The sequence below is a fragment of the Ursus arctos genome, unplaced genomic scaffold (genome assembly GCF_023065955.2).
Source record: "Ursus arctos isolate Adak ecotype North America unplaced genomic scaffold, UrsArc2.0 scaffold_12, whole genome shotgun sequence".
In the NCBI taxonomy this organism is placed as follows: domain Eukaryota; kingdom Metazoa; phylum Chordata; class Mammalia; order Carnivora; family Ursidae; genus Ursus; species Ursus arctos.
Window position 1 is genome coordinate 25296383 of NW_026622786.1, and position 27242 is coordinate 25323624.

At 32.5% G+C, this 27242-nt stretch overlaps 1 protein-coding gene across 3 annotated transcripts in view; it reads left to right on the top strand.

The window, feature by feature from the left end:
• DPYD (dihydropyrimidine dehydrogenase) overlaps positions 1–27242 on the top strand; it is a 788803-nt gene that overhangs the window by 99658 nt on the left and 661903 nt on the right. For all 3 annotated transcript variants that reach the window (XM_026497557.4, XM_057310448.1, XM_048220250.2), the window contains exon 3: positions 8584–8666. In XM_026497557.4, the coding sequence (XP_026353342.2) occupies positions 8584–8666 (83 nt within the window). The remainder of the gene's footprint in view (positions 1–8583; positions 8667–27242) is intronic.

Here is a 27242-nt window from a genome sequence, read left to right on the forward strand (position 1 = left end):
TGTTGCTATTGATATTCTATTTGTTTTATTATACTTTTATACAATCCTTAACACAGATGAGATATAAAACACTATAAAATCTATCACAGTTGAAACTCTAGACCTTCCTTCAACCCATGGGAATTCATTTGGCAGAAGGCCACAAAAACCAGTTCTTTTTGATGCTTAGTTTCTAGTTTCTGCTTTAATTGCTGCCAAAATCTGAGCACTTGGGGATTTAATTGCTCATTATATTTGTCACAGTGGTGTCACAGACCCAAATAAAGACTGTTGCATGAAAAATATTTATGGGTATTAATTTGGTCTAAACATGTGTATATTGGATTCCTTATTTTTCTACATTGTAAAGTATAGCATGTCTAGACAGAAATAAGACAGAATTCTTTAAGAACTTAGGCCCCACTGTAGTAGTATACTAATATTATCATCCAGTCCAGTATCTAAATTTAACAAGCAACACCTAGGGGAAGGCCTATTCAGAACTTTATTATATTCATTTTATTCCCTTTACTTTTTTGAAGCAGTCGCTAAGGGACTTAAGTCTGGTTCCTAGGACAAACTACTTGGATTCAAATCTCTATCCCTTACTAGCTATATGATCTTGGGCAAGTTATCTTAATCTCTCTGTGCCTGTTTCCTCATTTATAAGATATGGATAACTATGTTGTTGTGAATATTAAATGGGCAAAGCTCCTAGAAAAGTGTCTAACACAGAGAAAGCCCTCAGTGTTTGCTAGTTTACTATAACTCAGCTTTATATGCCAAAAAACTATAGAGTTTACCATGGTTGCTGATGTGAATTTCCAGTTTCCTACTAATTAATCCCTACTAATTAGGGATAAACTTTACCTGCTGTAGCAAATAGCATGTCTGGTCAGCACTAAATCCAGTACCGTTCACGTCCTTCCATTTTTACCGTGTTTCCAGTTGCTTGTTCCATAGCTGTAGACTAGTAGCCTGCTTCTTGTTCCGGTATTTTATTACTAATCACTTATTTTTCTTGTCCTTGTGCTTGCTAATCTGAGGAGTAGTTTGTTTTTCATTCTCTGTGTCCCCTTTTCCCTTTTATTTACCCTTTGCCTTTCCCTCCTTTCTTTCCTATAAAATACATGTACCATCTTGCGTCTGCTGGGGTGGTTGCAATTACCTTGATCAAAGGATATTATTAAGCACTTGAAAAGTAGGAAATGCAAGTCATTACCATGGGCAAGGTAATTTTTTAGAATTGTTTGGAAGTTTTTTGTATCCTGGAATTTAAGTCCCTTATGTCTTTCTTATGCCTGAAATTGTCTTCTGGGACAGTCCTATACTACAATATAGAATCCCCTAGAATGAACAACATAGAATGAACAACATATTAAGGTATCTGTTGCATAAAAATAAGTTTATAATTTTTCTTAGATTCATACTCATGCGAATTAGGCAGAGAATAGACCTTGATTGGACATTGGCTCCACTTAACCTACAGTTGTCCCTAATATTAGGGAAATGTTACTGCTAGTGAGTGGAACAGTAAGTCTGTTTGCCTCTCACCCAATGGATCTCATATTTAATTTTATTTATGGATAGGATGAGGAGATAAAGGTGTTAGCTGCTTGAGATGTTTCTCTCATTATGGTAAAATAATAACATTTGTCGAAATTAGAATTAAAATCATGTATCTCTTCTTTGAAATATTCTTGAAAAAACAAACAAACAAACAAACAAACATTGGATTGGATTTCCATTTCAGGACACGGAAGTATTTTTGGTGAAGGTGACAGACCATTAAATGCTTACCCTTCCTTCCTTTCTTCCTGTCTGCCTCCCCTCCCTCCCTTCTTCCTTTCTTCCTTTCTTCCTTTTCTTTCCCTTTCTTATTCTGTTGGTCACAATAAGATTTGTGCAGGCTCAGGGCATTTGAAACATGGAGCCTTCTTTCCTTTTCTTTTAGTCAACAGGATACTCATTTTGGGTTCCCATTCCACCTTATGGCAAAATATTTGTAATTTTAACCACTTCCAGATAAAATCACTACTGGAGTTAAGCCTTTTTATCATTAAAATGTAGAAATACCTATAGATGCTGTGGAATACTCTCTCTTTGTACTCTGAGAACTTGTCCTCAATTCCTGGAGCCACAGTGAGCTTAGTGGGGCCGCTTCAGGCCTCCTTGTCCAACCTTCCTCTTTCTTCTGCCTCAAGAGAATGTTTTCATTTCCTATCCTATGGCCAGAAAAACTAGATAGTCAAATAGTCTTTCAACTTTATGATTTATGCTAGAGATGAGCCTTTAAGAGCTCAAAATCCAATAATTTTGTTTCTTTTTAATGTGTTTCATGAGCTTGTTCTTCTGCAACTGTGGAGGCCAAGATAAAGTTTTAAATTAGTTTATGAAGAGGAGGGAGGTCACGAAGGATTTTCAGGGCCAAAAGACAAAACAAACAAAAAATTTACTTGGTTTTTTCCTTTATGCTCTCAATTCACTGCATAGAAAAGGAGGCATGGGGCGCCTGGGTGGCACAGCGGTTAAGCGTCTCCCTTCGGCTCAGGGCGTGATCCCGGCGTTGTGGGATCGAGCCCCACATCAGGCTCCTCCGCTATGAGCCTGCTTCTTCCTCTCCCACTCCCCCTGCTTGTGTTCCCTCTCTCGCTGGCTGTCTCTATCTCTGTCAAATAAATAAATAAAATCTTAAAAAAAAAAAAAAGAAAAGGAGGCAAATGCATTTGTTGTAATAGCATCTAGACCTGTGTTAGATTCCAGAAACATGTATTTTTATAAATATAAACCTGAAAAAGTAAAAATTTCCTTGAGAATTCTGTTTTTTTTAAAGGTTATTCTACACATGGATTTTACTGTAAAATGACCTTTTCCAAAAATCGATCAGATTGACATTCATTTTTTGGGAAGGATTTATAAATTGTAAAAAATAATAAAAGCTTATTTTTTGTTTATTGTATTTTATTACACAGCTTTTCCCAGGGGACTTCAGACATGGATATTAGGATGACAAGAGGCTTTTGTGGACTTCATCTGTGTTTGCTTTTGAGTCTAAGCTACTGTCAGTGTTGTAGCAGGCTGCCTTAAATATTTGTTATCTGTGACTTTCTTTTGCCATGAGCGTTATTGCTCTAGTCTAGGGAGTAACATTAAATGGCTAAAGTGAGATCTTAAAATTCTCTCTTAATTACAGTAGTGCAATTAGCAGGTCCTTCCATCAGTTTTAACAATTAAATCTCGCATTTCCTATAGCATTGTGGGTCTTAAAGACAGTATCCTAATTCAAAACATTTGTTTTTAAATAAAGAGATTCAGATATAGTGTTTGATTTTGTTAATCCCCGTTGGTAAATGCAAAGTTTAGATTTTCAACCATACAAAACAAAAACATCCTGTCAGGGAACAGATTTATTTCTATGAAATGACTCCAGTTAGCAAAAACATATATGTGTGTGTATATATATATGTGTGTGTGTATATATATCTATATATTATTTTTTTTAAGGATTTTATTTATTTATTTGACAGAGATAGAGACAGCCAGCGAGAGAGGGAACACAAGCAGGGGGAGTGGGAGAGGAAGAAGCAGGCTCATAGCAGAGGAGCCTGATGTGAGCCTCGATCCCATAATGCCGGGATCACACCCTGAGCTGAAGGCAGACACTTAACCGCTGTGCCACCCAGGCGCCCCACATATATCTATATATTTAAAATTAGAGATTTATTACAAATATGCCCATAGCAATTAAATAGAAAAATCTATTCTCACATCTGAGTTATAAACCGTCTGTGGAGAAGCATTGAATAAAGATAGGTAGGTGCAGTTTTCCATATCTAAAATCAAGTAAATTTTAAAAAATAAAAAAAGGTTATAAAACCTCCTGCTTTAAGATTTAAACATGTCTCTTAGCAGCAATTCATCTAAATTGATGGAGTTAGGTTGATTTTTGGCAAACCTAGTTGCAGAGGAAAGTAAGTATAATTACATGACCAAAGAGACAATATACGTTGTTTTCTATTAATGGTTAAATTGGGAGGTGAATGAAATTAGAATCAGAAACCTTGAATTTGAGCGTTGACTCTACATAGAATACAATAGTCACATACTTGGAATGCATTTTAGGTGAAAACATTTTGAGTTACATGGGAATAATCTCAGTCAATGAACATTTTTTAAAGTATTTTTTAAGCTTTTAATTAATTTTCAGCCATCTATCCTTGTCCTATGTTTATAATATCATTAGCAAACCAAATCAAAAAGAAATCGGTTAAATAAATAACAGCACATGGAGGCACTGGATATTATGCCACTTTAAAAATTGCATTGTGAGATGTGTTTAGAATTATGGATAGATACTAGTCATATATTATTAAGTTTAATTATATGGAGGTTAAAAATAGTACATTCCAAATATCATTTACCTAGTATGTGTTTGGGTCTTTTTAGGTATTCATTTATTCCAAAAGGCATTATTTGAGTAGCAGTTGTTAACATTAAGCTATGTTGTAGATTGCATGTAGCAAATGCATGTAACTGAATTTATCACATAGCTTTATTTTTTTATTACTCATGTACATTCTTATACTTCTCATTGGGTGTGCAAGTAAAGAAAAGTAACTGATGATTGGAAACTTCCTAGATAATTTGAAGTATGAAAACCTCAATGAACCTCACGGGTAAACAATTAGAGGAGGAAGAATCTGAAGTGCATATTTAATAGAAAAATTAAGAAATATTGAAGTGGTGCTTTTTTATATCAAATTTCTTTTATTGCTAGCACTTATTATATTACATTAAAAAAGCAGCATAGTCAACATAAAATGTACAGATATTTCCAAAAACTTTAAAAATTTCATTTATTTATGAATTATTTTGAAGGCAAAAGAAATATAAACCCACAACTGAAACTTTGGAATATATTGAAAACTGTTCAGTTTAAAGAGGTGCCCTTGTTAATTCAACAATCTCTGGTAATCTGAATTACTATTGTTTCAATAAGGATAAGTTAGACTTTGTTATAGGAATTGGCTCTTTCATACAGAATTTTAATAAACAATAAAATGTTTTTCTATGATTATTAGTTGATAGCTAATATTTACTGTGTCAGGTACTTTGAACTTCTTTATATGCATTTTTACATTTTAACTCTGATAATGTGATTGCATTATGATTTCCTAACCAGAATTCAAACTCTCTTCTAGAAAATTTTTATTGCATTATAATTACATATGGAACAATAGATTGTACGTACTCAGTTCCATGAATTTTCATGAAATGAATTAAACAGTGCTGTAGAAGACCCTCTTGTGTCTCCTGTAGTCACTATCTTGATTAGTTTTGCCTATTTTTAAAACAATAGCTTCACTGAGATATATTTACATACCATAAAGTTCACTCTTTTAAAGTGTATAATTCAGTATTTTGTATATTCACAGAGTTGTGCATCTATCACCACCCAATTTTTTATTGGGCTTTTATCTTTTATCTCCCCCAAAAGAAATCTGATTACCATTAGCACTCATTCCCCCATTCTCTTCAGTCTTTGGCAACCACTAATCTCCTTACTGTCTTTGTGGATGTGCCTATACTGGACATTTTATAGAAATGGAATTATGCAATGTGGCCTTTTGTATCTGGCCATTTCACTTAGCATAATATTTTTAAGGCTCATTTATGTTGTAGCATGTATCAGAACTTACTTTTTTATGGCCAAATAACATTCCGTTTTATCAGTATACTACATTTATCATGTTATTGACTTTTTGAGTTTTAGATTTTTTTCTACTTTTTGTTATAAATAATGCTGCTATGAACCTTTGTATACAAATATTTATGTAGATGTATGTTGCCCTACATTTCCATTCTTACACCAGTACCACAATGTCTTGATTACTTTAGTTTTAGTGTCAGGAATTCCTGTATGAGTCCTTCAACTTTGTATTTCTGTTTTTAAGAATGTTTTGACTATTCTGGTCCCTTGTGTTTTTGTATGAATCTTAAGATCAGCTTGTCCAAATCTGCAACAAAATGTCAGCTGGGATTCTGACAGTAACTGCATTGAATCTTCAGATCAATTTAGGGAGTAGCACCATCTTAACAATATTAAGTCTTCTAATCCATGAACATAGGATGTCTTTCCATTTACTTTTGCCTTCTTGAATTTTTTTCTTGAAGTGTTGTGCTTTTCAGTGCACAAGTAATGTGCTTCTTTTAATTTATTCAGAAATATTCTTTTTTATTCTCATATAAATGGATTTTTTTTCATTTGGATTATTCATTGTAGCATTGCCTATTTTTGAACTTTATATAAGTGGAATAATTTTGTTATGTGCTCTTTTTCTTTTGTGTGTCACTTCTTTTGCTCAATATTATGTATGTGAAATGTGTCCATGTCACTCCATGTGGCTGTAGTATGTTCATTCTTATTGCTATATAGTTTACCATTGTATTACTATATAATGATCTCTCTGTATATTCCATCTTGATGTACATTTGACTTGTTTCTAGTTTTGGGCTAGCTTGAATAATCCTACTATTAACATTTTTGTACATGAATTTAGGTGAACGTTTTATAAATTTGTTTTGGGTGTATTCCTAAGCATGAGTTCAGCTTTTGAAAGTACTTCAAAAAGCTTTACAAAGTGGTTGTAACAATTTACAGTTCCATTGGCAGTGCTTCAGTTGCTCTCTACACTAAAAAAGCCATTTGTATGATCTACATTTTAGTAATTTTCACCGTGTGTAATGATAACCCCATTGTTTAAATTTGCATCTTTCTCATGACTAGTGATGTTGGGTTTGTTTGTTTGTTTGTTTTTAATTAGCAATTTTGGATATTCTCTTTTATATAGTGTTTATATAAGTCTTTTGCCCTATTTTTTATTGGGCTGTCTTTTTATTTATTTTTAGGAGTTCTTTATTTATTACAGGTATAAGTAATTAAAATAGTGTGAAATGGGCCTCAGTACAGGAAATTGAGTAGTGGTTCATAATGGAAACAGAAACAGACCACATATATACTGTGACTGACTTTATGGAAAAGGTTAATTACAGTGGGGAAATTATGGTCCTTTCAGTAATTAGTATTGATTTAATCAATTACCTATATGGTGTGATTTCCTTTCTCACATCATATACAAATATCAGTCCCTGAGGATTGAACATCTAAATGTGAAATGTAAAATAATAAAGTTCTATGAAAAATATAGGAAAATATATACATAACCTTGGAGAAGTCAAAGATTTCTTAAAGAGGACACAAAAAGGCAATAACTAACTATAAATTTAAGTAATAATAAATTGGACCTCATTAAAAATAAATTTTCTTCATGAAAAGGCACTACTAAAAAAGTGAGAAGATAAGACATAGAGCAGGAGAGAATATTTGCAATTTATATATCCAACATAGATCCATTATTCAGAATTCAAATTGTTTTAGATATATTTGGTAATTTTCCAGATTTTCACTATCAAAACATGTTAACTATGTGTTAAAAAGGATCTTTGCCCTAATTTGGTTCATTTAAAAAAAATCAAGGTAAAAATAGTGGTTTATATATCTCAATAGGTTTTAAATAAATTAATTCTTATATATTGGAAATTATTAATCTAAATTCTGTAATTTTCTAAAATCAGCATACTCTTAGTTATAATTTACAATAGAAGGAACACATTCGTGTTTAAAGTTTTGTTTTTTATTTTTTGTTTGGTAAGTTAGCTAAAAGCTCAATCTAATTACTTTATTTCCTAAATACCCCTAAATTCTGTATAAAATCTAATATGCAAAAAGATTCATGGATACATTTTTAGTTTAAAATTTAATTCTGTATTGCATTATGTTTTCAAAACTTATTAGGGTCATGTAAGATTAAGTTAGTTTTACATATAAAAATATAGTTAAGATTGTAATTAAAAAAAATATAAACTGTTAGAAAATTCAGTCCAGTAATGCTAAGAACCTGATATAATGTCACTATATTTTAAGAATTAAACTTATTTATTTTTAAACATATCTATATATAAAATATATATTTATTTTTAAACATATCTGTATACATGTATTTATAAATATATTTTTACAATTGTTATTTAAAGATCTTATTCTAAAATTTTGGTTGCAAATGTTGGGACTTTTATAATTATATTATACCTGGGCTGTATCTTTCCTTGTCAGTAGCTGCTAATTTTTTTAGAACTAGTTATTAATCCTATATAGTTTATTATGATTTCAAACTTACTTTTATTGACTTTCTCTTTTGAATTCAAATTGGTTTTGATGTACTTGAGATTATTTTAGAGAACTAATTTTTAAACCTCAAAGCTCTAGAAGTTGTACTAATTTTATATAAAATTAATTTATTCTATTTACCCTATTTTGAAAAATTGATAAAAAGACTTCCGTGATAGCTGTATCGTAAGACATTTTTATTTTGTTACTGTTGAATTCACACTGTCAATTTTAATGAATCCTACCCAATTAAAGTGGTGTGCATATTTTTCATGAGTCCATAATCAATATAATCAATTATATTTTTACATAATTGCATAGATGTAATTTTATCTCAGGATGTTGGAGGATTAATGCGTTTTTTTAATATGTTGCAGAAATGCGAGAAGCTGGAGAATAATTTTGATGACATCAAGCACACGACTCTTGGTGAGCAAGGAGCTCTCCGAGAAGCAATGAGGTAAGTCTGGGTCACCATAGCAACAGTCACAGATGTGGTAAAGAAAAAGTCATTCTTCATTATTGGGGGAACAAATGAGTTCATTGCCACCATTCAGCTCTGTTCTCTAAGGTATTAATTTGTCAGTGGAGAGACTTCCCTTGAGGCTGTACTTTGGTTTTGAAGCTGCATAAATGTTAAGCCTCAGTGCACAGTAAAAAATGTAAATGTTTAATTTGTTACTTAAAATGCTTAAGGGGTGTCTTGTTTTATATTTATACTAAACTGTGTGATTGAATGGAAATATTGTTCATCTAAATTCTGCCTGAATATAAAAAATAAACAGTACAATGGTGGTTAAACTGAGTAGTATTTTCTCCTAATTAATATTTAATTTAAAAAGAGGTACTTAAAATTTCATATTCTATTAGATTTTTATAGGATTAGATCATAGTGTTTTTAAACTGATTTACATTTTCACACTTTCGTAAAGCATATGGATTAACTTTTTTCAAATATAATGAGCTTGATGTTTTTTTTTTCTTTTTTCACTTTATAATGTTACTATTTCTAAATATTTCTCTGAAATCTCCCCAAACTTGATACCTTTTTAATAACTTTTAGGAAGCCTTATTTAAACCCATCTTTTACTATACATTAAAAATGTGTGAGGAATAAAACTCATCATCCTTAGAACTAGAAAATAACAAATGAGATTAATCTTAAAAGTTCTGAGTGGAACATTTTAGTGAGATAATTTCTAATATATTTGTACAGAAATAGTGTATTTACCTCTGTTTAGCCCATGAAACTACAATTGATTTTTAAAATATATCTCTATCCATGTTCTTTTTTTTTTTTTTTTTTTTTTTTTTTTTAGGATCTTAAGGTTAAAAATAATTTCAATAGGAGAAAGTATAAACCTATGAGGCTTCCTAGAAGAGTAGCTTGGGTACAATTTTGTTATTGCTAGCACACAGTTACCATATACTTTAGTTTAGAAGCTGCTCTCATTTAGTAACCTTCCTTTTACCATGCAAGCAGCAGGGGAAAGTAATTAAATTTAATAGAAGCTGCCCTCATTTTGAAGCCACTTCTATTTAAAACCACAGGGGGAGGTAATTAAATTTAATGGAAACAGTAGCTTCTACACAAAGATACATGGTACTTCTGTATAGATGATTATGATGTCACAAAAAGAGGAATAATATATTACTAGTACTGAGAAATTACCAGCTGGAGCAAGTGAGCCTATTTTATTGTTAATGTCTTCACTAATAAAAAAAGAGGGAAAAATAGAACTGAGTATACAATAGAGAATTTGCACCTATAAAATGCAATCAGACATTCACAAAAAGTTAGTTTTTGAAAAACAGTAATAAATTAAAAATAAGGTATAAAATATATTGTGAAAAAAGCCAATGCGGAAATTATGTATGGACTCCTGTTTTTCAATATAAGTCTTTATCCTGTATCTAAAACTACCACAGTTATAAGTTGAAGCCATCATTTTTTACATGCTTATTACAATAATTTTGAATATATGAAGTGTGTGCACACCAATATTTATCTAGAAAACTAGTTATTCTGTGTGTTTTTTTATATCTATTGAGTTTGAAGTAAGCACATAGACACACAGGAAGACAAAGAGAATGCCAGCTCTGAAGCTTTGAATAAGAGAAGTAAGGCCTAAGACATAGAAGGAATTACAAAGGGGCAATGTGAATGAAAATGGATGTGACTGAGGGAAATATAATGAACAAGGAAAGGACATGTAATTAGTACAGAAAATTTGTTATCAAGGAAAACCAAACTGAGTTATGGGAGAACTGTGTATGAAGAGATCATTCTGCCAAATTTTGTAATACTTTCCATTTTAAAAAATACCAGGATATTCTGCTTTTTTAAAAAGTAGAGGTGAACTAGTAAGAAAAGCATGTATTACCTGGTTGGAGTAACCTTTCAGTCACTCATGCTATCAGATAAAGCAGTATTCTAGATAATTTAAATCAGCTTTTAATTATATGGCTCTATAATGTACTTTGTTTACATTAGCAGCATTTTTTACACATGCACACATATTCATAGTGTTTAGACTCACTAAACACAAATAATTTAGTAACCAGAGTATTCAACAATTTAATATACTGTGGGCCTGCCACTTTTGTTTTGCTTTTGTTTTCTGCCTTTAGGAAACGTAGCAGGAGCTCATTCTTTTATATGTGAGATTATAGAAGCATGGGAAAAAAGTCATGATGCTCTGTGACTAAGAATAAGAGGAGAATGCATAAAAGGGCAAAAATTAGTTGCTCTCATCTGTGATCAATTTTTGCCTTTAGAAATGTGTCTGGATCAAAAAAACTATGGTGAGGGTAAGAAATCTGATGTAGGCCTTGAAAGATGGCCAGTTTTGCAGGTAGAGGGAATAGAGTTGAGCAGTCATGGAGGCCTGCAGGTGCAAGGTGTATGTCGGGAAGAGTTAGTAGCTGATGTAAAGCAAGTTTTTTTCAAGCTCTTTTGAACATCTGTTTCCCCACAAAACTCACATAGGCAGAATGTTTGGATCAGTAACATCTCTCCTTATATGTCAAAAATCCTTGGGCGGAAATGAAGCAGTACGAAGTTGGCAAAGATGATGGGAGCAATTCAGAAACTCAGGGTGGGAGAAGGGGCAGTGGGAGAGAGGTATGAATAATTTGCTGAAAACCTCAGTATCGGGGCCGGCCTTAGGAGGCTGGCTGGAAATGTGTTCATTACCATATTCTGGAGGCCAGTTACCTAGAGTCTAGCTTGCCATGATAAAGAATATAAATTATTTCAGGAAGTCATGTTTTTAAGGAAGCGGGGTGACAGGATTAAATATAAAAATTAGAATGTTGTAGAATTCTAATGGGGAAGAAGTTACAATGTAAGGATAGATATAGTTTTTCATTTATTTAATAAATATTTATTGGGTTTTTGTAATATACCAGGTGCCGGGAATATAGAAATGAATAAGAGACAATTCCAGCCCTCAAGGAGCTAATAGTCTAGTGGAGGAGAGGTATACAAATCAAATGCTTGATGTGAAGACTCAAAGCCCCAATCTTGAGTCCTTTCTTCGATTCCCAAACTTCCATGGTAGCTTTTATCTTGATCCATGGACATGGCCTAGCTCAGCTATGGGAACATTCTCTTCTCTCAGAAGCTTAGCCTCTGCAGCAGCCCTCCCGTGTCTCTGACACCCGCAGTGGTGTTCTCCTCCTGAGAGTGTCAAGCCTGGAGAAGCGAGAGCAGAAGGGGACTGAATCTGAAGACTGACATTTTGTGAGTGCTGTGTTTCGGCACTGTCACCAAGTTGGATACCCCTCCCTGTTTATTAAAGTCCCACTATTTTTGTAAACGTAGAACAGGAAAGAGGACTCTGTTCTTGCCCAGTTCTCTGTCATCTCATCCAGTCTCTCTTCATGGCCAGTCTTTGCCATGCAGTCTTGAACATGTTCTTTTCTCAGTATCTCAGCTCATGAATTGTTTTAGACCCCTCCCGTGCTTCCCTCTGATCCCAGATAGGTGGACCTGTAGCCAGCTATCTTAAAACACAAGGGGCTACAACCTACTCTGGAATGTCCTGGCTAGAAAAAAAGCAGCTATTTGATCAGGTTTTAGCTAATCTTAGAATGGGGAAAAATAATTAAGAAGGTTGTTTTTGCAGCAGAGTAGAGGGTGCAGTGGAGGGGATGAGAGAGAGATCAGTGACTTCACTAAGATAAAGGTGGAAGGGTGTAGAGGTCAACAGAGCAGGGGTGTATGTTTGAGAGATACAAAAATATTTAGAATGTAGATCTGATGAGACTTTGTGGCTTAGCCTCAGTAAATCATATCCCTGATTTAATCTGTGCTACTCTGTTTAAAACCTTTTAAAGTATCCTTACCCTTTTTGAATAAATTCTAACTTTGTGTGCCCAACTAGATAGTAAATTCCATGAGAGTAGGAGGAGTGCTATTTTGTCCTTGTTTGTATTCTTAGCCTCACCATGGTATTAGCATATAGTAGGTGCTTAATAATTATGTGTTGAATTCTTGATAAAGATAATAAGGAGAATCACTAAGGGCAAGTCAAATGTTTTTATTTTGAATATTTGGACATACATGAAATAATATAGGAGAGAAAAAAAGATGATTAAGGAAGAGTATTTTGGTTTCCAGATGAATTTGAGATAGCTACGGCAAACTCATGTGTAAATTTGCAATAAGCAGAGGAAAAATATAATTCTAGAACTCAGGAAAAATACTGGGGGTTGATGTGCACATTTGGGACTTGTTAAGTATTTTGATTCTTGTAGCCATAGGAAAGGATGTGATTTCCAAGAATAGGACATCAAATCAGAAAGGAGGAGAGTCTAACCAGATGCCTAAGAAAATATCGGGCTTAGGAAAATGTGTGTCACAAAAAGACATATTTTGAGATTTAAAAATTATAAATAACTTTCTCCAGCAGAGTAAGTTGGAACTGTAAAATGGTGTGCCTGAGAAGAAAAGGGTGGGCGGCATTCCTGGCCAGGGTTCTGTGGCTCCTGGAGATATCTAGAGCCGTGCTGCCCAGTAGAACTTTCTGTAAACTGGAGTAGAACTGTCTCTAGTAGAAATGTCCTATGTCTGTTTTTTTAGCATGATTGCCACTGGCCACACATGGCTACTAGGCACCTGAATTATGGCTATTGTAACTGAAGAATTGAATATTTAATTTTATTTAACTTTTATTAATCTAAATGTAAATAGTTGTATGCGGTTAGAGGCTGTGGTTTGGACAGCATCACCCTGTAGGGGTATGTCTCGTTTGCTAATGTGACCTTCATCCATCTCTCACTAATGGGATTCTCATCAGTGGAGCGAGTGGCTAGGGTAAGGCCAGACCATGTTCACACACATCACACATATACATCACACACTGGTTCTCTCAAAAAACGAAGAGTAAAAGGTAGATTCGTAACACAGTAATGGTTGTAAAACCAAAATTAACAACAATGACTTGATACGGAGGAGGTAAGTGACTATTATTCTCTCAGAGAATTAACAACAATAACACTCCAGGAATTAATAAAAAAAATTTAGTATTGTGGTCAGATTTAAGATAAAGATGGAAATTTATGAGGTTTTCTATGTATAACCCGTAACTAGTTAGTGGTTGCAATGGACAGTAGATCCTATGACGATCCTGTGAATTTATTATATTATAAGGTACCCCAAATCATCCAGGACATGTTGAGTCACTCAATAAGTGGTGCAAGAGGCAGTTGTTTTGTTATTTGGAAAAAGAAATCACTTCATATTTTCACCTCACAGGTGCTAAAGGATGTTTCATATGTATTAAGGAGCTAAATGAAATAAATGAAACAGCCAAAGTCCACTCGATATGGAAGTGACTTTTTTTTTTTTTTTTTGAGGTTTGGGTAGGGAAAGACATGATAAGCTAAAAAGTAGTTGAAGAAATCACTAAGCTTTGCCTGCATTAAAAAAGCTTCTGTACATGGAAAGAAATCACGAAATTAAAAGACAACATCAGCGTACTATATTGCTGTGTGTTTAAGAGATTCAAAAAGATAAGAGCTCCATGGATAATTGGCAAAGTATGATTAAGAAATCTTTGAAAATATTCAACTGTAACAGCTAAAAAAATAGAAGTTATGTAAAAAATGTACTAATTTCTTGATTGCTGACATTACTGCAGTTCAGTGGGGAGATTTTTGACTCCTAGCAATGGAATGGCAAGACAGCCATTTCTCATTCTCAGAGCTCAAGAAGGGTGGAAATGATTGCGGCATTTAAGAAAAGGATCGCACCAATAAGTACACAGAGCCTTAAAACAAACATACCCTTTCCATATTAATTTAACTTCCTGAAATAGATTATGCGGAAGACTTAAAAATTATGGACAATCTGAATCTGTTTCTCAAATTATTAGAGTATAACAGCAAACAAATTGAATAGAACCTAGTCATCTACTATTAAGGAAATGAGGAGATGAGTATTATATATACATACATATGACTTACATTTCTATATACATATATATGATTTTGTATTTATATATAGATATATAAACTTAAATATATTTATAAAATATATATTTAACATGTATAATATTTAAAGACACACGTAATGGTAAATTATGGCATATTTAATTCTATCTGGATATTAAAATGATCTTCACCATAGAGTTTTTAGTAACACACGAATCCTCATGTTAAGATGTTCACTGAAAAATGCCAGGAAACAAAATTGCATGTAGAACATTATCCCCACTGAATATAAAGAATGCAGAGAAAGAAGATGAGATTAAAATATAGTAAAATAGCTATTATATCTAGGTGATGGGCGAACAGATACTTTTTTCAGGCTTATAATTTTCTGTTCTAAATTTTCTATAATGGAAGCATATTATGAATGATTTGAAAAATAATGAAGTAAGAAAGGGAGATATGGAAAGAATAAAATACGAATACTAGGATAAGTAGTAAAAATCAGATTTTAGACTCCAACTGTGATTTTAGGTAAATTAATCTTCTTTTAGTCTTACTTTTTTATAAAATAGGATTAAAAAGTTAATGGAATTGATATAAAAAACAGCAATAATGTAGGAGAGGATGCTTTGTCATTTATGAAACATTAATAAAATGAAGATAGGAAGTATTATAATCTTTGTATACATTATTTGCATTTAATGGTGTTATAGTGATTATTTCAAAGAATTTACGTATGTCATACATAATAGAATTGACCGGAAAACTTCAGTGTTGCCTTAGAATGTAGAATACCAGAGGGAATATTTCTTGTCTAACTTATAAAGAGTTTATTATAGTTCCATAGCTGTGTAGAAATATTGTATAGGATTTCTAAAAATGATGACATAAGAAAAAAAACATTTTAAAGACAGGAAAAAATGCATCTCTGGGTTAAATCTCTGGCTATTGTATGATAATAGTGAATTTAGAAGTAAAATTCACAACTTCTTTTCATCATATTTTCTCCTTATCACTGCAGGTTCAACCTTCTTATCATGCCAAAGTGATTTGATTTCTGTATTATCATATTTTGCACCTGTCTTAGACCCTTTAATAAATTCTAAACATCAAGGGTAAACGTGGAACCTTTTTAACATTGTGTTTCTCTGTCCCCCTTTCAGTTCCAGAGGCAGTAGTGGGACATGTTTAGTGCATATATGAAATTAGAAGGTTATTCAGTTGAATAACTTGAGAAAAGGGAGAGTCAAATTCTGAGAAAGAAATGGTACATGCAGTTAATTAAGAAGAAAGAGTAAAAATGTGGTAGGAAGGTTTTAGACAATGACTTAATACCTAAAAATATAGATTGGTCACGTTTATGATCGGTTATACCTCTATGGCAAGAATATGAATTACATTTTTGGAATATAAACATTGCTTATCAGGGGTTAGTATTTTAATTTCAGAGCCAAACCTATTCAGTGACACCTGTTATATTTAGATTATTATTATGGAGATGGACTTCCAGGACATACATGAAATTTATTCTTCCTTTTTGCTTGGCTTTGTCACGTGTTAGGAATTCTGTCACTAGATGGTGATGTTGAGTTGCACAGTTTATGTTTCTGGCTTTTTTTCTGGTGTGTGTAATAGTAATTCTAGGTGTGCCGTAAACACAGCCATTTATACAGAGTTAAACAAAGTATAACTACAGAAGCTTAGAAAATAGTTTTAAGAGATACAACCACATTCTAAATATTATTTAAGTCAAAAGGTTAACATTACTTTAATGTGCTTGTTTCTTTACTTTAGACTCATTAGGCTTTGAGAGGTGGAAGAAATACAAATAATAATCTAAATTTTTCATTAAAGGCTCAGATATTAAGGAGAGATTCAGAGACATTTAAAAGTATTTTCCAGTTTTTCTCTTCTAGATGTGTTAGTCTAAAAAGTACGCCTTTAATTTCACTTCTCCGTTAATATCCAGTGATAATGGGACTGTTTACCAACTGATCTAAGGGTTGTGTGACTCCTGGTACCTAGCTGCTTATTGTTACATTAATGTTTTAGTTATATTAAGGTTGCATCCCTTACTAAGCATAATTGTTAAACTACACTGATATTTCTTTAAATGGTACTTCTACATGAACTGGAGTAAAAACTGTTTCTATGAGTAGTTTTGTCTATCTGAATAAGACTTGAAGTTAAGAATATTAACATTATCCTACTTAATCTTGTTTTTGTAGGTAAATTTGTGTGTATGCATATATTATATGTGTAAATGTGTATGTTTGTATATGTAAATGTGTACTTTCTATCTTTCTCTCTCTGAATCTTCCCTTCTCAGTCAAGGAAATCTTTCAGTAGGATAGTATTTTGAATTTGGAGATTCCTATGCTTTTTAGACATATTAGGATTACAAAGACTTATATATAAGAGGGTTCAATGAAATTCTTTTATAATAGTAAAAAAAGGAAAAGGGGAGGAGAAGACAACCTAAATATTTATGAATAGTGAGTTGGGTAATTTAAAAAATGAATGTATGGTGACTAACATAAAAAATAAATAAAAAATGAATGTAAGGCATGATAAATTTGAAATGTCTTTGAAGTAAAATATAAGATAAGATAAGAAAGTATTAACAAAATACTTCTAGTAAAATCATCGGATTGTTAAATAGTATGGAAAGTAAATATAATTTTTTCAAAATTCTGGATGTGTTATGCTATCAACGATTATAGATGACTTAACATTCGATACATATTTTCTTGCTTTCAGAGTTTTCAAAAATAAACATTATCTTTATAATCATAAATACAATGTATATGGGGGGCCTGGGTGGCTCAGTCGTTAAGCATCTGCCTTCGGCTCAGGTCATGATCCCAGGGACCTGGGATTGAGCTCCACATCGGGCTCCCCGCTCAGCAGGGAGCCGGCTTCTCCCTCTCCCTCTGGCCCTGCTTGTGTTCCCTCTCTTGCTGTCTCTCTCTCTGTCAAATAAATAAATAAAATCTTATAAAAAAAATACCGTGTATATGTGTGTCTGTGTTTGTTTTTTAACTATATGAAAAGTCTGACTTGTGAGATTAGATTCAGAAGCAACGTGTTAGTTTTCTATTTTAATCAGATTTCTTGATCCTTCATAATTATATTTCTCCAAGTCTTCTTTCACTAAAGGGATCAGCAAGTATCTCTCTAGAAAGTACCCCCCCACCGACCAAGTCAGCAAATTACAAGAGTATCCTCTTCTCTATGCAGAGGAGAGTATCTTGTCTTTATCATTTCTGTTAAAAAGAGGCACATATTCCACCATGCCCACAGTAGGTTCCTGCATTTGGTCATCTAACATATGCATGTGGTGACCAAGCTAATATCTTAAGATTTTGTAAAATCTAAACACAAGAGTATGCTATCACTTTTTTTAGACAATGGTGATATGACTACTCTAATAAGTAGTACTGGAATACAGCTTAGAAAATGCAGGTTAGGCATTAGGGAAATGATTAATCACCTAAAAATATATAAAATTAATTTCATTTGATTATATATTCTATGTAATTAAGTTTATGCAATTTGTGTAATATGAATATATGTATCTATACATACACACATTTGACACACATATACATATGGGTACACACAAACATACGTTTGGTATCATCTGTTTACAGTATAAATTACGATTGTTACTTTCATTCACTCCAGGGGTGAATGAAAGCAAGATTTGTCATTTCATTTTGGATGGATCAAAGATACTTTAATTTTTTTACTATTCATGGGCAATAGGAGAAAAGTCCTGTATTAATTCTCAGTAATGTTTATAATAAAATTATATATATGCTTAGCATTAATACTTCTGAATTATTTATAGATTTGGTAGTGATCGGTATATATGAATTTGGAACTATGTTGATTAACAAATCTTTTTCTCTACATTGAATTTTAATTAGAACTTGGATATGAGGAATATTGATCATATACTTATCAATGATAAATTTTTTGAAACAACAGCACAAATGAAATCAGGCATAGGTTAATTTAATTATATATTTATAAACTGCAGTATCATGTTCAGTAATCTAAACATTCGTTCATTTAACCTGGTGCCTACTATGTACAAAATACTATTTAAAAGGAGTATTTATAAAAGAAAATCAAATTAAAATTATAAGTACCATTTTATGACAACTCAGTAACTTTAGAATGATAAAATCAGAAAAGACAATATGAATCATTGGTAAATTGGATGTTTATATTTAAAACAACAAATTAGCAGCAGTATATATAAACAGAAGTTAGCCATGCTAACAAAAAATTGCATTTTCCCCTTCGTAGCTTAAGATTGTATATTAAAGACTAAAAAGGAAGGGATACAGCTTTTGTTTTGCTACCAAAGAAAAGTGCAGAGCTAAGTCTTACTCTAGAATGCTTATCATTTTAGATACAGACTTTGAATGAGCAGCTAATAGCTAAAATTATTTAGGAGATAAAAATTGGTACTGTGAGGATTAGCTTTAATTTTAAGTATCCATAATTGAAGTGCCACATTATGATTTTAATGTTATGATAATCTTGTTAACAAGCTGTTGTGTATATACTATCATATTTTAATGTAGTTCCAAAGCTTAAGTAAACCATAAAGTAAATTGCTTTTTGAATCAGGCTTTTACAAGTGGAAAATTAGTGGTTTACATGTTTTGAATACATATTTTGTAATTATGCTTGGCATTTTCTACAACTTAAGAAGAATAATAGAATAGGTTTATAGCTAATACATTATTGTTCATAACACATTGGCATATTTTGTTATTGCCCACTCTAATTAGCTTGGGTTTATTCCACATGTACTATAAAATAATAACTGACTCTATTTCTTTTTCTGTAATAGTCTTCTCTTCTGGAAGATACACATTGTAGTTTAGTTATGCTATTTCTCATTTCTCATATATCAGCACATTACTGTTAACACAAAATTAATACCTTGTCTTATCTAGTATTTGTACAGGTTATATACACTGTTATATACACTGATATACACTAAATTACATTCATTGGGAGTGTTTGTGTTTATTTATGTTTGGGGAAGTAAAAAGTGTCCTATTCTGATAATTGGTGAAGGTAGCTAGTAAGTTAGATATGCTTTTTTCTGAATTTGTTCCTTCAGTTGATAAATACAAAACATGGCAATTTGATAGCCTAAAACAGAAATAAGCAAACTTTTGGGGTGCCTGGGTGGCTATATTAGTTAAACCTCTGACTCTTGGTTTCAGCTCAGGTCATGATCTCAGGGTCCTGGGATGTGGAGCCCCAAGGCAGGCTCTGCGCTCAGTGGGGAGTCTACTTGAGAATTCTCTCTCCCTCTCTCTCTGCCCCCTCCTCTTCTTATGCTCTTTTTCTCTCAAATAAATAAATAAAATCTTTTTTTTTTTTTTTAAAGGAAGAAGCAAATTTCTACATAATAGTCCATATAGTAAATACTCTCTGCTTTCTGGTTCATACAGTCTCTGTTGTGGTTACTCAGTTATGCTGATGTAGTGCAAAACGAGCCACATAGACAATATGTGAACTAATATGTGTGGCTGCATTGGTGTGGCTGTGTTCTAATAAAATGTTATAGAAACAAGCAGCCAGGTGGATTTATCCCATGGGTCATAGTTTATTGACCTCTGGTTAAGAACAGACTTGACATAAATCGATTAAAATAAATTTCAGGGGTACCAGGGTGGCTCAGTCAGTTAAGTGTCTGCCTTCTGCCCAGGTCATGATCTCAGGGTTGTGGGATTGAGCCCTGCGTTGGGATCCCTGCCCATCAGGGAGTCTGCTTCTCCCTCTCTCTGCTCATGCTCTCTCTCTCTCTCTCTCCCTCTCTCTCTCTCAAATAAATAAATAAAATCCTAAAAAAATAAATAAAATAAATTTCAAAAAATAATTTGGTAAATATACTATGAATTTGTGATTGTCTCTGATAGATTAATACTGAAAAATAGTATGGAGCTTGTCCAATTTTATTAACAAAGATGACTATAGAACATTTACTGAGTGTCATTATTTCCCAATTTCTGGGCTATTCCTTGAAATTGAGTAAGTCGCACTTCCTAGATTACCCATTTAAGTAAACAAGCATAATTCACAGATAAATCACCAATTACAGTTGTAAAATCACCAATATGCAACCAATATGAGGTCATGACATCAGTGTCACTGAATCAATTAGCATTAATTTATTATGTTTATGGTTTAGAGTTAAAATGTAGACTAACCACTGAAGAACCATCTGCGTCATGAAACAGTATAATGTTACTTTTCATTTTGTCACTACTTTGCCACAATGTGGTACCTATAAAAATACAACATTGTTATATCTTAGTTTGTTAACTATTCTTACAAATGTGTGAAAAATTGTGGCATCTACTAAAGTTGCATACATGATATCTGATATTGATTGGAAAATATTGTGATGTGTTCCAAGAGCCATTATTTTAACTCCTTTATAAACTTTTATACCCATGGAACCATCTAAGGAACTGCCTTCATTTCAGAAATTTAACCAATCTGTATTTAATAAATCTGTGAATTATAAATAATTATTTTTCTTCTAGTCCACAAAGAGGTTTTTTAGTATTAAATAAGATGCCATATGAGATACTCTGAGCTCTTTTAAAAGATGCTCTTGATGTTTAAACTTCAGTCATCTTAATGTTTTCCAAAGAACCTCCTAAGAAAATTAGTTTAATTTAGCACATTTTTCCTAACTTTTAGCCTTATAGTTCTTTCCCATTTTAAGGGCCATTATTTTGGAATGCAAATAGAAGAAATAGTCATTTTATTTTGAGATCTTATGTAATATCAACTTTCATCAAGTTTTAGTGCGAATGGGTGTTTGTCATTGGACTACAGAAGTAATACTTTTAATGGGTATCTGTGCTGTTTACAGACCAATTACCTTGCCAGTATCGTCCTCTATCTTTCAGAAGACTTTAGAAAAATCTTTTTTATTTTTATTATTATTTGTTTAAGATGGGAAAGAAAAATGATTTACAATAAGGTTAAATTACTTACTGGTATTATATGTCATTGTCATATTTTCCCCCCATATTTCATTTTTCCTTCATCCCCTTAGAAGTTATTTATAATTTCATATTCTGTGAGAGAATATTGCTTGAGACATTTCTCACCCAGGGGTAAGAATTGTGTTGAAATTTAAACAGTTTGGATGAAAAAGTGTTTTGGAGATCAGATTTTTTTCTTTTTAAGAGAGTGAAACAAGTATAAGATTTTTTTTCAATGCTGAGAAAAAAACCTACTGGTTTTGACACATAATTATAATTAAATGACTAAATATGAATAAAATTTATTAATAATTTATTTTTTATATTTCAGTTTTTATTTAAATTCCAGTTAGTTAACATACAGTTACAGGTGTAGAAGTTAGTGATTCATCACTTAACATATAATAGCCAGTGCTCATCACAAGTGCGCTCCTTAATATCCATCACCCATTTAACCTATCCACCAATCCACCTCCCCTCCAGCAACCCTCAGTTTATTCTTTATAGTTAATAGTCTGTTTTATGGTTTGCCACATGGCTTGAAAAAAAGAGAGAAAGGTAAACCACAAATAATTTAAAAAGCATTAGATGCCAGTTCGAACCTGTCACTACCATTAATTAAAATCTGAGAATCATTCCTTGAGTCGGGTCATTCCATTAAAATGAAAGTCTACTGTTATTTGGTAGTAATATGAGACTTATACTGCAGTTCATATTTATTCAAGATTATTCTGCTCATCTGAAACCTTTAGAGAATTGATTGTTCTTTCAGTACTTCTACCAAAAATCTGCATGATTTTAAGGGTCATAACAAATATATTCGTCATGTAATTTTTCTATAAATGATGTTATTTCAGAAATATATCTTGTCTATATCAATTCTAATAAATGCTATTTGTAACCTATAACTATGAGCAAACTAGGATTTTCTCGATATATCTAAATTATTACATGCCTCATATTATTTTTATGTTTATTATTATATTATTTTATCATTTTGTCTGATTATATATAATAACAAATGCAGTTAAAATGTGATGACACATGGAACCTTGAATGCACACTGCAATCCTCTTGGTGTGGAAGGGACTTTTTTAAATGTTTAAAAGTAGATATAGTAGTATAGTATACCTTAAAAAAGTAGTATACCTTAAAAAGCAGTATACCTTAAGTACATATACCATCCCCATACCTAAGCCAAACTCCAGAGTAATTAAATGAAATTTTGTTGGGGGGGGGGGAGACTATAGTTACTACTTTTAAAGCATCCCAAGTAATTCCAGAATGCAGCCAACGTTGAGGACTACACTTTCAATTGGTCTCCTTGTAGGCTATTCTGCACACAGCAACCAGAAACATCTTATTACTTTATCAAATCATGTTTCTTCTTCAGTCAGAATCCCTCAGTGACTTCTTACCTCACTTGGAGTAAAAGGGAAAATTCCAACAATGTCCTGTCTAATCCAGATCCTCTCCACTGTCTCCTTGACCTTATGTTTTATGACTCAATTTCTCACTTACTTTCAGCCACAGTAGCCTAAGTACTTAGAAATTAAACAATACATTTCAAAATAACTATGGAATAGAGAAGAAATCACAGGGATATTAAAAAAATATTTGAAGCTGAATAATAATGAAAAGAAAACCTCAAAATTTTACAGATGCAATTAAAGCATAATTTAGAGGAAAGTTTACAGCTACTTTGGACAGTGTTTTTACAGTTTATTTTAAGACCAACTGTCCTTACCATTCTTCACATAATTGAAAATTGATTATGGATATATAAATCATTATTTTAAGTAATAAAAATATTAAAAAACCCAAATAAGAAAATGTTTTACATAATAGGATCAGGAATAAGGTGAGGTAGTACACTGTTAACATTCCATTCCAATACCTTGCTAGAATCCTAGCTAATGCAGTAAGATAATGAAAGGAAATAAAAGGTATGCTGATTGGGAAGGGAGAAATAGAACTGTATTTGTTTACAGATGACATGATCGTTTATGTAGAAATCTGACAAAATGATGAAAAAAATCCTATTGGAATTGAAAACAATTATATCAAGGTTGTAAGAGAAACGGTTAATATACAAAAGTCAGTTCCTAATGTCAGCAGTGAACAATTGGAATTTGAAACAAAACATAGCATTTACATAGCATCCAAGAAAATGAAATACGTAGCTATAAATCTAGAAAAGTATGTATAAAATCCATATGAAGAAAACTATGAAACTCTAATGAATGAGATAGAAAGAAAGAAGGAAGGAAGGAGGGAGGGAAGGAAGGAAGGAAGAAAGATATTCCACGTACCTAGATAGGAACACTATTGTTCAGATGTCAGTTCTTTCCAACTTTATCTTCATATTCAACACAATCCAAATCAAAATCCCAGCAAGATATTTTTGGTCATTGGCAAACTGATTTTACAATTAACAAGGACAGGTAAGAGACTCAGAATAGGCAATACAATATTGAAGGAGAGGAATAAAATCAGAGGACTGACACTACCCTCCTTTAAAATAGTCTATAAAGCTACAATAATCAAGACAGTATATTGGCTAAAGAATAGATAAATCAATGGAACAGAACAGATTGTTCAGCTATAAATCCACACAAATATAATCAACTGATCTTTGACACAGGAGCAAAGACAGTACAATAGAAAAGGGATAATCTTTCAAGAAATAGGGCTAGACCAATGACATCCACATGCAAAAAAAAAAAAAAAAAATCTAAACAGACTTTACACCTTTCACAAAAATTAACTCAAAATGGATTGTAGACTTACATGTAAATTGCAAAACTAGAAAATTCCCAGAAATCAATGTAAGAGAAAACCTGCATGATGTTGAGTTAGCAATGACTTTTAGATACAATAACAAGGCATGGTTCATGAAAGAAAGATTGATAATCTGCACTTTATTAAAATTAAAAAAAAAAAAACTTCTGCTCTATGAAAGACACTGTCAACAGAATGAAAAGACAAGCCACATATTAGGAATAAAATTTTCAAAAGATGTATTTGATAAAGGACTCAAAATAATCAATGAACTATTAAAAGTCGATGATAAGAAAACAACCTGATTAAAAAATGAGCAAAAGATCTGAATATACAATTTACCAAAGAAGATACACAGATGGAAAGTAAGCATGTGGAAAGATGCTCAATATCGTACATAACTAGGGAGTGGCAAATTAATACAGTGAGGTACCATTACACCTGTTAGAATACATGTTTCAGAAAGTGAAAACACACAGCAAATGGTGACAAAGACGTGGAACAAAAGGATCTCTCACTCATTGCTGATGAGACTGCAAAACAGTACAGCCACTTGGGAGATAGTTTGGCAATTTCTTACAAAACCAAACATATTCTTACCATATGATTCAGCAATTGCACTCAATATTTACCCAAATGAATTGAAAAGTTCCTCATGAAGACCTGCACATGGGTGTTTATTGTAGCTTTATTCGTAATTGCAAAAGTTGGAAGGAAACAAGAGGTTCGATAAACTGTGGTACATACAGACAACGGTACCTTATTCAGCACTGAAAAGAAGTGAGTTATTATACCATGCAAAAGCAAAGGTAACTTAAATGTGTATTATTAAATGAAAGAAGCCCATCTGAAGGCTACATACTATATGATTCCAACTATGTGACATTCTTGGAAAGGCATAACTATAGAGACAGTAAGAAGATCAGGAGTTGCCAGGGGTTTGGGAGGAGGGGTGAATGTGTGGAGCACCGGGGATTTTAGGGCAGAGAAATTGTTCTGTATGATACTATAATGGTGGATACACTTTTTTATACATTTGTCAGAATTCATAAAATGTAAAACATATTACCCTTATGTAAACTATGGACTTCGGGTGATAAAAATGTGTCAGTCTTTTAAAGGTTGACTTTTATCCAGCCTATGGTTTATTTTTGGTGAATGTTTCATGTGGACTTGGCAGGAATATTTATTCTACAGTTGTTGGGTGTAGTGGCCTATAAATATCAATTAAAGGCTGTTGGTGATGTTGTCTAGATCTTCAGTATCTGTGCTGATCTTTATTTACGTGGCCTACTACATTCTGCCTAGAAGCCAAGGTCTCTATTTGTCTACCTTAACACATTGTTTTGCTAATGAGTTATATCCTGAGTAAATATAAGCAATTATATGTCATTATAACTTTAAAGGAAAACAAATCTCTCTTTTTATAATTTATTTCTTGTTTTGTTCATTTCAAGCAGAATATTTAATTCACTGCCCCCCCCCCATTTTTTATAAATTATAGGCATATAAGAAGTTTTCATTACTGGTTCTCTTCACTGCTTTTATGCCTTTAGTGGTATAGTCTACTTCTTTTACCTTTATCTGCAGTCTGTATATTAGTGTCTCCTAAGTCTGTATTATCTGCCACATCACTCTCTTGAACCCCAGAGCCATGGTTCTAAAGCTTATTTGACCTTTTTTTTTTTTTTTAAAGATTTTATTTATTTATTTGACAGAGATAGAGACAGCCAACGAGAGAGGGAACACAAGCAGGGGGAGTGCGAGAGGAAGAAGCAGGCTCATAGCAGAGGAGCCTGATGTGGGGCTCGATCCCATAATGCCGGGATCATGCCCTGAGCCAAAGGCAGACGCCCAACCGCTGTGCCACCGAGGCGCCCCTTATTTGACCTTTTGAATGTTCATCAGGAACCTCAAACTCAACTGCTCAAAACCAAAATTTATTTTCTTTACTTTTCAACTGGCTCCTACAGTCCCAGGGTTCTAATTTTGGCTCTGTCACTAGGACTGTCTGTAATTTTTAGTAATCTCCTTAACCTCTATGAACATTATTTTTCAAAACACTTTTTAATTTATATTTCATTTAAATGAATCAAAATAGAGCAAGGTCATTGCTTGTTTTAAGACAATATTTTATTGTGTCTAATTAGTATTTATCTTTTTTTAAAACAAAAATTATATGTGTTCAGGTTACCTCACATGCAAGTGAAACAATTCACTACTTTGAAAAGAATTAATTGGTCAAGTTAAACAAGGAGCAATTAAGGATAACTTGGTCCTGTCAACTCAATTCAATGCTCAGAAGTATAGGTTTAAAAATCCTGAGAGACAAAGCTAAATTAGTTTTAATTGAGCCTTTTATATGACTACTTACGCACTTACTTTTACTAAAGTGTCTGTTTTTACAACTGAAATATGCAACCTGTTGTCTTCTAATTTCTTTAATTCCCTCTTCTTTTCTCAGGAGAGAGTTCTGTATCATTAAGTATGCTATACCTGGGTGAACCCAATCAAATGACTTAGACTTTGGTGTAAGAAAATAAATATCAATGAGATTCTGTAGGGATAGATAGTGTCAAAGATACATTTAGGATGTGTCTAATTAAAGTTTTATGAAATAAATGCATTTATTTATTTTCCCTAATGAATTTGTATAGCATGTTAAAACTCACAAATAGTGAGTTTTAGGACATCATACAATAGGACAAAATTTGCAAAATTATGTTTAATTTCTTTCCATTTTTTGTTATTGTAATATTCACAATTGTGCCTATTCCTAAAGAAAT